At 39.5% G+C, this 14,593-nt stretch overlaps 1 protein-coding gene across 1 annotated transcript in view; it reads right to left on the reverse strand.

Annotated features, from left to right (window-relative positions):
• PTPRD (protein tyrosine phosphatase, receptor type, D) overlaps positions 1 to 14,593 on the reverse strand; it is a 300,216-nt gene that overhangs the window by 155,450 nt on the left and 130,173 nt on the right. Inside the window, exon 4 of the mRNA XM_010001485.1 lies at positions 125 to 313. Coding sequence (XP_009999787.1) covers positions 125 to 313 — 189 coding nt within the window. The remainder of the gene's footprint in view (positions 1 to 124; positions 314 to 14,593) is intronic.

A 14,593-nucleotide genomic window follows, 5' to 3' on the forward strand; every position in this document is an offset into this window, starting at 1 on the left:
GGAAAATAAAAAATCTCCCATATAAAAAAAAAAAAAAAAAAAAAAAAAAAGATAAAAAGGAAGAGAAAGGAAAGGTGAGAGAGAACAACTCTGGGCATTAGTGGAAACAGTAACAAGACCCTACCTGAGCGTAACTGCTTGATGCGTCCGTTGTTGTTGCTTGTGTCAACAGGTAAGAAATCTTTGAACCATGTAATTTCAGGATCAGGATTGCCACTAGCTGCGCATAGCATGGTAGCTGTACGAGTTCGTTCAACCACTTTCAGCTGTGGGCCCATATCAATGGTGGGGAAACCTCGGGGAATTTGATCCTCTGCAAATGAAATGTAGGATTTGAAGGATTTTACATTAGTTACATAGTAACTCATGAAAGCATCAATCACTACTGTGTTTAAGTTCAAGGATCTCCTAATTGTATGCAAAGAACTGATGCAAAAAACGTATGGTCAGTAATTTACAGTGATGAAAATGCTGATACAAAATATAAAGTTCACCAAAAAATGGCTACTAACTTATAAAATGCATTAAATTGGCATAGATACTGTGCATAGTGCATAATCCTTAGATTCTCACTATAGGACTTTACAACACTGATGTTGCTCTGCTTGTGAGAGTCATTATTTTATGTGAAACATTGAACTACTGTGCCTATTGACAACAGGAAAAACTCCTTTTGTTTACATGAGGCAAGTACATAACAAGGTAAGACCACACGGCATAAGATTTTGCCAGGGACGTAGGAAACCCGAATTACACTTCTTGCTCTTATTACTGCTACCTGTGTGCTGTTGATCATAACATTTTGTGTCCCTGTGCATCAGTTGGCCATCTATAAGATGGGCATGACAGCCCTTTACTGCTACAGAGAAGTGCCATGAGGATGAATGCATATAAGATTGCAAAGTACTGAGAAACGCTAAATATTAGATCTATGCAGATATCAAAGTTAAACTGACAGGACATTCACAATGATCTTGAGTGAATACAACTGTGTAAATGAAAACACTCAGATGGTGTTTTGGTCCAAAATCCTCACCCTAGTGTAGTCAATAGCAAAATATTATGAATTGCTGAACAAGAGAAATCTATTTCTCAAGATGATACACACTAGTAGGCAATACTGGAAGCACAGTGGGATCACAAAATTTCTCAAAAACTAAGTTAGCATAGGTAAAATAACCTATTCGAATTACCAGCATCTTGCTTTTCATTTTCCTTTACATAGTAACAGTATTTTTATTGAAAAATAATTGCTCTTATTTCAGTTCAAAAAGGACAAGCAAAAAAAAAAAAAAAAAATCAAAGAAAGAGGTAAATGCTAACTATAAAACACATACCTTACTAAATATCTCAATTGGTGGCTACTGACATGCAATTGACTAAGGGATAAAATTAATTTAGAATTAATTGTTCTGGGTCAACTTTCTTTTATGAAAACTGTGTCATTTTCAAATAGCTTCAGGGAAGTCTTCAGACTTTTCTGAAAAATGTATAGGAAGCAAGTACATCCTATAAATCTTTGCAGTTCTGAGGCCTGCTGTTGCCTGTGAGCTACTTAGTTACTTCCAACACAACTGCACATAGCTACTACTCTGGTACACTAATCACAATTCTCCAGTAAGTTGGCATAACTCTTCAGAGCTAGTATTTCTACCAGCTAGTGGTTAAGTATCAAAAGCCTTCACTATAGGCTTTTCTCAAAGAAAGGCATGTTTCATGTCTGTTTATAAACAAGAAGCCTTTGCTTTGAGAGTTACTGACAAGATTAGACTTGTGAAATAGAACAGGATTTTTATAATCTGAGTTTTCCTTTTGTACTTGGCTCACGCAGAAAACCCTGGAGTTCCTTTTGCAAATCCTTAAGTGCAATACAACAAAGATAATCTATCTTGAATACTAATAGCATGGAGTAGTAAAGAGCTTTCCTTTCTTATATTTAATAAGGATAATTAAATTCCATCCATCCCCCTTATGCATACAATCTCTTTGAATGAATGGTCTCCATGAAATTTTCATGAGAAACATCACAATGTAACAGATTCAATAGCCAGAAATGTTATATTTTTGACAGTTGTGGCTTGTTTCCAATCTAGCTTTCAGGTATTTGGCAATAAAACCCAATATTCAATATAAAAATAGACCAGAAAAACAATGACATTTTGAATTGGAGTGCTTATCGCAGTGGATTTAAGTTGTTATTTGTTGGGGTTTTTTTTGTCGTTGTCTTTTTTTTCTCTTTGTTAGTGATTTGTACAAAAATATCTTTACTCTGTAATGATACCAGTTGTGACAAATCATCAAAAACACTGCAAGAGAGCTAAGCATCAAAGAATTGAACAACTGCCTGTCAGCCACAATAAGAGAAAAAGGAACTATTAGAAAATTTAGATATATTGGTAGGTCTACAATTTTACATGAGGTAAAAATAAAAATATTTTTTTCTGCTCATTAGACTCTAAACCACAGTATACACCACTGTTCTCCATTAATATTCAGTTCTAGTGAATTATCTTCAAATTCATCAACAATTTAAATCAGACTTGACCTTCTCAAAGCCATTTGGTACTGTCATTTTGAGAGGCCATTAAAGGGCAGATTTATCTGTCCTTGTGCTTAATGAGTCATACATGTAATATATATTTTTTGTTTAGGATGACAGACAACAGATTTAGAAATAGAGCACACCCTTTGAGTTTGTTAGGTGTCTTAACAGTGCTGCATTCCATTACTGCCATTAAGCGAATGCCTTTAGTACTGTGTTAGTATAATTTCCAATTACTGGAAGAATGCTATTATAGTTACTTTTCAACAAATGTATGATTTGAACAACAGAGAAAAGTAATTATGAAGACTGGTTACCACATGGACCCTTCAGAGGGGAGGATACAAAACAGCCTTGCCTTGGTTCCCATCATGGTTCTTAGTACTTCTAAACTGTCTGTGTATTCAATATTTTTGACATTACTAATCTTTAAATGATGTCCTTGAGATTGAAAATTTGGCACCTCTGTTGCCAGTTCTGTGAAAGGACTTATCGTCCAAACAATTAATATGAAAAATCACATTAACCTCTACATTCAGTTTTAAGTATATTATACGTATTTACATTGTGCAACACATAATTTCATGCTGCTGCACCTTTCTTAGAGCTGAGTCACAACTGTCACAGCACTTAAAGTACACTCCAACTCAACTTTTGTGTGTAAACAGTAATTTTTATGGAGTAGTATATTGAAAGTATAAACAAGTTAAATTAGTGGTCTACCAAAAAGAAACCATACTTAACCTTTAAGAGCATCTAGAGGATAAAAACTCTGTACATAGCTGTGCCACAAATATATATCATAAACACTGCACATCCTTTAACTGTGTTTTCTCCCATCTTAGAGGAAAAAGTAAGCTGTTGTAATGTCTCTTTTTAAAATGACATAAATCTTTCATAAGATTTCAGGAACTTTCCAAGCTATGTCTGCAGGCATACTGTTGATCCTATATGTAAACAAAAGCTGGATGCAAAAAAAAAAAGCTAGATGAGGATTTAATCCAAATCCTGTACAATGGATTAATGATAAAGCTACCTAGGTGTACAGTACAGCTAAACAAAGATAAAACCAGTGATCTTCATCCAGCATTTGTGCCACACCTTAACTTCTAGACTACTTTTCCCGTAAAAACCTACTTTCAGATCATGTCTAGGCCATGCTGGCAACAATGAGAGCAGCATCTTTTAGAAACAGATTGGGTCTTAAAGACTTGAATTCTTCATAGCTACTTTGCTGAATTGCTTTGGCAATCATCATTGTGTTTTAATAAAAAATGACAGAATAGTATGCATAGTTTTTTCAGTTATGGTACATGATGATAAAACTACTATGATAAGGATATGAAATGCAAATGCAAAGTACCTAAAGCAAATTGTGATTACTTTGGTTGTGCATTATAAAGGCAAGGTAAGAGCATTGGGGTATAAAACTGAACAGCTGAAAGAGAAACAGGGTAATATTCCTGTTAAGTATTTCATTTCATGTTACCTATTTGCATAATAAAACACACATGTTCCAAAATATCCATATCAACCTGGAGTTAAATCTGTGTAGTCTGCCTAACTAAATGACATACTGGAAGTAGTCCATCATTGAATCATAGAATGGTTTGAATTGGAAAGCACCTTAAAGATCACCAAGACCCGACCTCCCCTGCATGGACACGGACTCCTCTCACAAGATCAGGTTGCTCAGAGCCCCATCCAGCCTAGCCTTGAACTTGTCCAGGAATGGGGCTTCCACAACTTCCCTGGGCAACTTGTTCAAGTGCATCACCACCCTCACACTGAAGAATTTCCTCCTAATGTCTAACCTAGATCTCCACTCTTCCAGTATTGATCCATTACTGCTTGTCCTCTCAATATAAGCCCTTGTAAAAAGCCCCTCCCCAGCTTTCCCATAAGCCCTCTTCAGGAACTGGAAGGCTGCTATAAGTCCCCCAGAGCCTTCTATTCTCCAGGCTAGACAGCACCAACTCTCTCTACCAGTCCTTGTAGGAGAGGTGTCCGAGCCCTTGGATCATCTTTGTGGCCTTCCTCTGGACTTTTACAGAGGCTCCATGTGAAGGACCAGGTATTTCTTCACACAAACATAAAATGCCCTTTAGGTCAGCAGTCATAACTGGCTTAAAGATGGCTGCTCCACGTGGCACTGACCCCTCTCCTGGCTGCCTTCTCTGCCAGAGAACAACAACTCAGATGCCCTGAGGGGGCAGCTGCTGTGGGAGAGGGGCCATGGCGGGAAAAACGGCTGCAATAGCGGGACAAGGTCCCATCTGATTGGCTGAAAAGCCTGGAAATATGAAACCGGCCAATCGGGAGCAATGGAAACCTATAAAGAGACAGCGCGGCGCGTTTTGTTTCGGTGCGCTTTTCCACGGATACTGAAGGTCCCTCCTTGCTCTTCGGCGCGCTTTTGTCGCTCACTTCTTGGCGTGGTGCTGCCGCCACTGCCGCTGTTGCCGCCACTGCCGCTGTTGCCACTTGCTTTGGGGGGCTGACCCGTGCCTTGCAGTGCCTGCCAGCCTGAGGTCCCTGGCTCATCGCTGCAGCCTGGGTCCCAGCTCTCGCCTGGTTCCAGTTCGCTCCAGCCAGACCCATCTTGACCCAGCTCATCCTATTGCCGCAGCTTTTTCCTGCCAGCCTGCCTGCATTGCCTGCAGCTACCACCCTCAGGGACCCATCTGCTGCTGAGCACGTGTGGTGAGACTAATTCCTGCCACCCCTGGTCCTAAAACCGGGTTGCAGGGGAAGGCATAATTCTCTCCCTAAATTGTTCCTGTCTTACCTGCGCACAAACCGCGACCCTATAAGGGACAAGCATCGGGCATATCACTCCTTCCTTCTCCCCTCATAGATAATTAAATAAGGTGTGTAACTAAGGTGTACCCATATATAAGTATTAAGACATAAGTTCTTGTTATTTGGTGTTTAAAAGATATTTCACAGCTCGTATGTGCTTTAATTAACCTTTTTGAACCTCCTGCCCCAAATTGTTTTGTTTTCCCCACAATAAACTGTGCATTCATAGATTCTAATTGGAGATTGGCTGCTGTTATTGGAAATATTAGTAAGTACTGAGCAAGTCACTCACTTGAAAAGTCAGTGCCGAAGCCACTGCTCTTCTGTGAGAGGCGATCACCATGTGCAGACCTCTCAGCAGATCCTGACAAGCTAAATACACTCCAAAAAGGAGATATAATAGGTCGCGGATCGCGACACTCCACGTCCTTCCTATGTTAGGGGATCCAGATCGGGACACAGGACTCCAGCTGGGGTCTTACAAGATCTGAGTAAAAGGCGAGAATCACATCCCTTGACCTGCTGGCCATGCTTCTTTTGATGCAGACCAGGACGTGAATGGCTGTCTGGGCTGCAAGTTAACATGGCTGGCTCATTGGCTAAATTACCAGAAGGCTGTGCTGCCATTCATCAATATTTGGATATACTGGAGAGCTGGGCAAAGAGGAACTTAATGAAATTCAACAAGAATAAGTGTAGAATCCTGCACCTGGGGAGAAAACCAACATTCACCAGTACATACTAGGATCTGACCTGCTAGAAAGCAGCTCCTTGGAGAAGGACCTTGGAGTGCTGGTGGACAAGTTATCCATGGGATAGCAATGTGCCATTGTAGCTAAGGGTGTATTAAGACAAGTATGTCCAGCAGGTCAAAAGAGGTTCTCCTCTCCCTCTACTTTGCCCTAGTGAGACCACACATGGAGTATTGTTCAAGAAGGACATGGATTTACTTGAGAGAGTCCAACGGAGGACTACAAGGATTATTATGGGATTGGAACACCTATGTTATGAGGAACAGCTGAAAGACCAGAATATATTTAGTGTAAAGAAGAGAAGACTGAGAATCTTATTAATGTATACAGATATCTGAAGGGTGGATGTCAAGAAAGAGGGGCCAGTCTCTTTTTCAGTCATGATTGCATAAGGGGCAATGAATGCAAATTAGAACACAGTAAGATGCAGCCCTACCTGAGGAAAAAACAGCTTTCCTGTAAGGGTTATGAAGCACTGGAACAGACTGTATAGAGAAGTTGTGGAGTCTCCTTCTCTGGAGACCCTCAAGACCCATCTGGATGCATTTCTGTGTCCCAGATTCTGGTGGTCCTGCTCTGGCAGTTGGAGTTGGACTTGATGATCTCCAGAGAAGTCTTCCAAACACTTCCATTCTGTGATTCTGTGATTCTCATCCACCATCACTCCCAAGTCCTTCTCCTCTGGACTGTTTTTTATATATTCTCCACCCAGCCTGTATTTGTGCTTGGGATTGCCCTGACCCAGGTGCAGAAGCTTGCACTTGGCCTGGCTGAACTTCTTGCAGTTTGCACGAGCCCACTTCTCAAGCTTGTTAATGCCTCTGGATGGCATCCCTTCCCTTCAGCGTATCACCATACAGGTTGGTGTTGTCAGCAAGCTTGTTGAGGGCTGCACTCAATTCCACTGCCCATATTGCCAACAAATATGTTAAATAGCACTGGTCCAAGTACCAACCCTTGGGGAATACCACTCATCATAGATCTCCATCTGGACATCGAGCCATTGATCATCATTCTTGGAGTGCGAACATCCAGCCAGTTCCTTACCCAATGTGTGGTCCATCCATCGAATCCATACCATTCCAGTTTTGATACCAGGATGTTGTGTGAGACAGGCTCAAACGCTCTGCACAGGTCCAGGTAGATCACATCAGTTGCTTTTCCTCTATCTACTGATGCCATGACCCCATTGTAGAAGGCCATCAAAATTAGTCAGGCAGGATTTGCCTTTTGCGAAACCGTGCTGGCTGTTACCGATCACCACTTTGCTTTCCACGTACCTTAGGAGAGGATCTGCTCCATGATCTTGCTTGGCACAGAGGTAAGAGTCACCAGTCTCTAATTCCCTGGGTCTTCCTTTTTTCCCTTCTTGAAAAAGTGGGAATGATATTTCCCCTTTTCCAGTCAGTGGGAATTTCTCCAGACTGCCAAGACTTTTCAAATATGATGGTCAGAGGCTTTGCAACTTTGGCCAGTGCCTTCAGGAGCCATGGATGAATCCCATCAGATCTCATGGACTTGTACATCTTCAGGTCCTTCAGATGGTCACAAGCCTTCTCTTCTCCTACAGTGGGGAGATTTGCCTTCTTACAATTCATGCCTTTGCCTTCTCTAAACTTGGAGGGTGTGACCAGAACCTTTGCTGGTGAGGACTGAGGCAAAGTAGTCATTGTGTATCTCAGCCTTCTCAGTCCTACACAGCCAGGTCTCCAGTTTCCTTCTGAAGCAAGCCCACAGTTTCCCTCATCTTCCTTTTATTGCTGACATATCTGTAGAAACCTTTCTTGTTGTTGTAAACATCCCTGGCCAGGTCCAACTGTATCTGAGCTTTGGCTTTCCTTACCTGATCCCTTGCTTCTCTGACAACTTGTCCATACTCCCCCCAGGATACTTATTTGTGTTTCCACTCTCTGTATACCTTGTTTTTACATCTAACTGAGTCCAGAAGCTGCTTCCTCATCAACACCGGCCTCTCCTGGCTCTCCTGTCTGCCTTTTTCTTCATTGGGATACATAGCTCCTGGGACTGGAGGAAGTGATCCTTGAATACAGACCAGCTTTCCTGGGGTCCTTTCCTCTCCAGGGCTTTGTCCCACCATACCCTACCAAGCAGATCTTTGAAGAGATCAACATCCATTATTTTGAAATCAAGGGTAGTGAGTTTGCTTCTCTCCTTCCTTGCTGCCTTAAGGATCCTGAATTTGACCATGTCATGGCTGCCTAGTGTCCCATTAAGTCTGATACCATCAACCAGCCCGTTTCTATTGGTAAGAACGAAGTCCAGCATAGCAACTTTTCTTGTTGTTTCCTCTACCGTCTGGAGGAGGAAGTTGTCATCAAAGCACTCCAGGAACTTCCTGGATTGCTGGTGGTTTGCTGTGTTGTCTCTCCAGGAGATGTCAGGGTGGTTGAAATCCCCCCATGAGGACCAGGGCCCGTGAATATGAAGCTGCTCCTATCTGCCTGTAGAAGGTGTCATCTGTTTGGTCATCCTGATCTGGTGGTCTGTAGCAAATCCCCAGTATGTCATCTCCTGCCACTGTCTTCCTTTCAACTCTGACCCATAAGGTTTCAGTCAACTCCTCCTTCAGACAGAGGTCCATGGACTTCAGCTGGTCAATGATGTAGAGGGCAACACCCCCTCCTCTTCTGCTCTGCCAGTCCTTGAAGAGCTTATACCCAACCATCTACTAACTCCAGTAGCAGGAGTCATCCCACCATGTTTCAGTGATGCGAATAACATCATAGCCCTGCAGGCATGCACACATCTGCAATTCCTCTTGTTAATTCACCATGCTCCATGCATTTGCATGTATGCATTTAAGATGGGGCTCTTGTGAAGCAGTTGTGTTGGCAGGGATTACATTTTTCAGGTCAGATTACATTTTTTAATCCTGCTGCAGGCCTAGGGCATATGTTACTGGCTCTGTCCTCAATGTGGGAGATGTGGGGTAAGTTGAAGGTCCTCTCCCCAGGCATTGCTAATTTAATGCCCTACTAACTAAACTGGCCAGTCCCTGGCCAAAGACTCTCTCACCTTTCTCTGACAAATGAACCTCATCAGCCACCAATAGACCAGGTTTTTCAAAGTGAGTCCTGTGGTCTATGTAAACAAGCCCTCACTCCAGCACCACTCCTGTAACCATTTGTTGACTTTTCCCATTCGGTCAGCTTTTCCAGCCTTTTCCCTTTGACTAGAAGGATCGACAAGAACACTACCTGTGCTCTTGAGTCCTTCATCACTGACCCCAGTGCTTTAAGGTCTTCTCGATAGTCTTCAGGTTATTCTTCTGTTACTTCAGGTTACTTCACTGTGACTCTTAGAAAATATTGTCCTATACGAACCAATTATTCGTGTTGAGGAAATGGAGAATTTTTCTCTATTCTACCCAGGAAAAAAAAAAAAAAAATCTATTCTAAGATTCACTGATAGCTTTGCCACAGGCAAATTTTAGTCATTCTGTAGCTCACAGAATAAAATGCACACATGGAGTATTCCCAGAATACACTATAGATACTGAAGATAAACTGCTGCAATAAAGTTTATTATTTCACAGAACAGTGTAAATAAAGCTTTTATTTTCATTATTCCAGATGGCAGCAACATATAATTTGCACTGTTTTGACATCATGACCATATTTTTCAAAATCATTCTTCCTGCAACTGAACTGAATGCAGGATTGAGAACAGTAAAATCAAAGAGAGTACAGAAGGGAATAAAATCAACATTGGTATGGCAAAGTTGGTATTCTGTACTATTATTGAAGAACTATGCATATTAATAAATTGAAAGATAAAGCCGTTTCTAATTATACATATAAGACTCATTTGGATTTAAAAGATTTAAACCACCGGAAAATTGCCAGTTAATAAACATTATTCCTACTGAAATATTTTACAAGGTAAACTCTGCCAAAAAGTAATTATAAACACACAATAAGTTCTCCTAGTGTCCTTTGTTCAAAGCTGCTATATACAGATGTGTCTTTTTATTTAGCTGTGCTGTAAATCAGTAAAGGAGGCAATAGCTACAGTGTAAGAATAGATCAAGGTGTTGAAATTTCTCTTACATTTCACACCACTATACCACACAAGGGAATCATACATTGCTAAGATGATCAGAGACTCACTAACAGTAAATATTAAAAAAAAAACAAAAAAACCCAAACAGTTGCCCATACCATCCTACTAAAAACACACATTAAATCATATTCTTAATATATTAAAGAGATGTTCAAAGCACATCTAATGCAAAAGAAAACAATTTTTTAGTAGCTATGCTATGCTATCGCTATGCTATTACCCTGAAAATTGCAAAGTAATGTCTAGATAACATGACAAAGAGCCACTTAGACTAAATTATCCTTTGTATGAATGTTGAAGGAGCAATTGCACATTGCATTAAGTCAGTTAATATTCATTGTTACTAGCATTTAGCCTTAAATAAGTTATCTGTTCTAACTAAGTAGTTAATTGAGCCTTTAAAACTATGTATCTTCATAAGAACATGAAAATGGAAAAAGGAATTTGCAGCTTTTGGCAGTTCTCAAAATCTGCTAAATTTAAGACTGCACATAGCAAGCCCTTTCAAAAGTGATCTGTCTGACTCATGTCAACAATGAAATATCTCTCCTCTTTTATCAATGACATTCCAAATGACAAAATTTAACATTTGGGGAGTCATCACTCAAATGAAAACACAGGCCTCAAAACAGGGGTTTATTCTCACATTTGCACTCAGGCACTGACACAGCTTATAGCACAGCATATCGTCTGAATAACATATGCCCCATTTGCTCATGACTGAAATTTTGGTTGTCCGTTCTGCTTGCTGGTAACGGAAAAAAGGCCATATCCTAAAAAAACTCCACAAATTAAAAATGTAGGGAATCCAAGAATCCTTGCCAGATGTCCCTTTAACAGAAGGAGAGCACTCAGACAGTGTTACGGTAATGAAACAAGGGCAGAGAATGTGAAGTGGTGTTTTAAGTGCAGGGTATCAACTATTTAGGAAAAGAAACACTAAACTTATGAAGCAGAGGATAAAACATCCCACATATTTTCTAATGCAAATGTTCATAAAAATATGTATTTTGCACTGGTGAATAAAAACCAAGAGGACAGCAAAGGGCAGCAATATGATTTTCCATTATTATAATTTCTAATTTGAGGCTTTGTTTCTAGACAGGGTTAGGATTTAGATTACAGTGAATCAGGGTTAAATTGAGGCTTGCCAAGAATAAGAATTAGGGAAAAATGATTGCTCCATCTAGTCAATACTAATATTTGTAGTTTTAAATTCTCCTCCCTTTTATTTGAAAAATGAGGGTAAAGAGCCATAGTGCTGTAGTGATGGCAGTCTTTGCTTTAAGCTTTACTTTTTCACATTCCAGACAGCTTTTTGCAGTAAATTATGAGATTAGTAGCAGGTTCATACATACACCAGAACTCACACTTCATGTTAGTAGTCTGAATACACAAATTGGTCCAGAACACACAAAGGCATTATTTTATTTTTCTTCTCCTCATGAATACTCTCTGTGAAAATACTGATATTAATAAATACATCTGACATTTTTTACAAGTAATTACCTCATATCTATTCTTAAACATAAAGCAATAAGTCATCACAGTAAAGTTGTAACAAACTAATTTGAACTAAGAAGGAAGCAGAATTATCTTGCTTTTGCTTCAGCAAAGAGGAACAGTCTGGTAAAGGAACAGTCAGACCATACAGTCCCCTTCTCCCTCGTTCCTTCCCATTTGCACTTTATGTCTAAAGCTGTGCATAAACCTAGAGGCATGGTAATACTGCCTAAGATAGTCAAATGAATTCTGTGATAAAGACCATTTCTGTTACTGATATTGCACAGCTATCAGTGAGTTGTTTCCTCTATGCCACAATCTTAATGAGAACTACTTAATGCAGCCGGCATACTCTGTTGCACAAGCTGACAAGTATAAACCATACTAACTGCATTAATGTTACAGCTCCAAAATTTAAGGACCTGATAAAGAAACTGTAGCAACAAAAGCATCAACTTTATTTAAGTCTTGTTTTCAGAGGAGAATAATATTATTTTTTATATTTCTAGCTGTAGCAGGATGCTTCATGTCTCATATGCCTGCCTCAGTTTCCCTCTGTGATTCAACTGCTTTTTGTTTCTCAGTTTTGCAGGCCCAGGCCTGAAGTGAAAAATTCCCATGAGAAAGGGAAAGGTCTAGAAAACCCTGATCTGGTAACAACCTTGAAAGATACAAACAGGGGCCAAGCTGATCTTTGTAATACCAGGTGCTCTCCGGTGTTGAAGAGCATGGAGCTCAACCCAGCCACAACTAGGCCTGAAACAATATAAAGTAAGAACAAACAGATAAACAAAAGAGTTTGCTTGGTGAGAACAAGGCCTTAATGTTTTTTTCTACTCTTTTCCTTTTATTCTCCAATGAGATATGTTGTTGATATGGCTAATGGTTGAATGACAGCAGTCAACCCACTTTATTGTATTATCTAGTTCCATCTTTGATCAGGGGGACTTCCTATGAACTCTCCCAGAAGGTTGCTGGACCTTCTCTCCTCCAGCAGAGATGAAAGCCAGATAGGCTAATTCTCAAGAAGGCCTACAGTTTGGTCCCTTAGAAGAAAGAAATAATGAGTACAGGTGATATAATCATAGTATTCAGGTTTTGAGAGAAATTGCTTGGGTCAGGATGTTAAAAGTAATTTTGGCATGGTGAATTAAACAGTAAGTTACACAAGGTAAAGGCTATGCATTCCAACAGCTTTCAATGGTGCCTGGTGAAACAATACACCATACAGATGTAGGGATTTGGATGTTATTGCAGTATTTGAATAAATAGTGAATATAATGATGAGTGACAAACAATAGAAGTGCTGTTATTGCTGAAGACAATGAGAAAAAAAATAATATATGTTGTCAGAACACACAGTGAACTCTGGAAAAACATAGTTTAAGAGGCTATTCCTTGAAACTCAGTATTACTGAGTATTACCTTACTGGTATGACGTATGAACAGTTTTTCTATATCTAATGCAGTACTCCACTGGTCTGAAGAACATGCTTAAAAAATCCAGTTAGGTGACTACAGCTAGATGACTGTAAAAAAAACAGTAGACACAGTAGCTTCTTATTTTTGTGGTTTACTTACTATTTTTTTTTTTTTTTTTCCTTTGGCATTTCCAGCATTATGATCACATGTTTCTCAATTAAGAAAATGCTGAATGAAACAATGAAGATGTAAGACAACAAAACAATGCCTTATATACTCCTTAGCATTTATGCACAAAATACAGAATACAAAATATTTTCTTTATGAGTCGATGGTGAAATTCTGGAATAATACATACGATCTTTCTCTGTAGAAGAGGACACACATTGCTTAAAGTCCAGATTTCTCACAGTTCTGTGCCTAAGTTCAGTAGTTCTCACTGTCTGATAAATACCCTTCATGGAGTTACACAGCAGAACCTTGTACTAATACTTTATAGTATACATACCGAAGAAGACATATACATAGTAATGTAGAAATGTTATTATTTCTAAAGCCTAAGGTAGCCAACACCTCAAGGTTATAATCTCAGACAGACCCACATATTCACGATATCACAAACATAGTTTTGTTACAGATTATTTTGCCCCCAGAAAACAATGTTAGAACTGGCTGTGGCCTGAGACTTTGACTTCTACCTGAAAAGTTTGCTGCTGCCATACACTGAAGTAAATGAACTAGTCTGGTATTTAACATTTCACATTATAATATGAAGCACTGTTTTCATAGATGATAGATGTGAGTTATTGCATGGAAGAAAACACTTAAAACCCCTCATGCTTTGTGGCACACAGAAGGTCTTAAAAGCTGGGACAAAGGGCCTGGTTATGAAAGGCAGTGCTTGTTCAGATCCATGAAGAGCTAGCACTTGCACTCTTTCAAAACATTTTTCATAACAATAATCAAATGGCCTAGAAAGAGGTATTGTGAACTGTTGTGAACTGAACTGAGCAAACTCAAGGAGGATTTCTGGAAATCTGAAAGAGAGAAATGTCCTTTAAACATGACACTTTCACATTTGTCTAGCAACAGCAGCTAATATTTCTCATGGAAGTGTAAATGAGGAATTGCGTGGGGATTCATTCATAACATGCTGAACATAGAACAGATTTGCTTGGCTTCGCTATAGCTCTTGCTGCAATTTAATCACTAATTTAATCATAAATTATAGCCAGAAATTTGAAATAAGAACTTGTCTTGGCAAAGGAGCACAGAATGTTCAAAAAGGCTTTTTAAAAACTGCTGTACACACTGAGCTCAAGGTTTACACCTGTAATGACACCACAAATATTTCAACTGATCGGGAAATTTAGTGCTACTTCTAAAAAAATCAAAATCCACCAGGGGTAGTGCAAAATGAAATGTGTCACAATCTACAGACTGAGTGAACATCTCCAAATTATAAATAATTTTTTAAAAAAGTAATCTA

This window comes from Chaetura pelagica, unplaced genomic scaffold (assembly GCF_000747805.2).
Source record: "Chaetura pelagica isolate M959 unplaced genomic scaffold, ChaPel_1.0 scaffold327, whole genome shotgun sequence".
NCBI classification, from domain to species: domain Eukaryota; kingdom Metazoa; phylum Chordata; class Aves; order Apodiformes; family Apodidae; genus Chaetura; species Chaetura pelagica.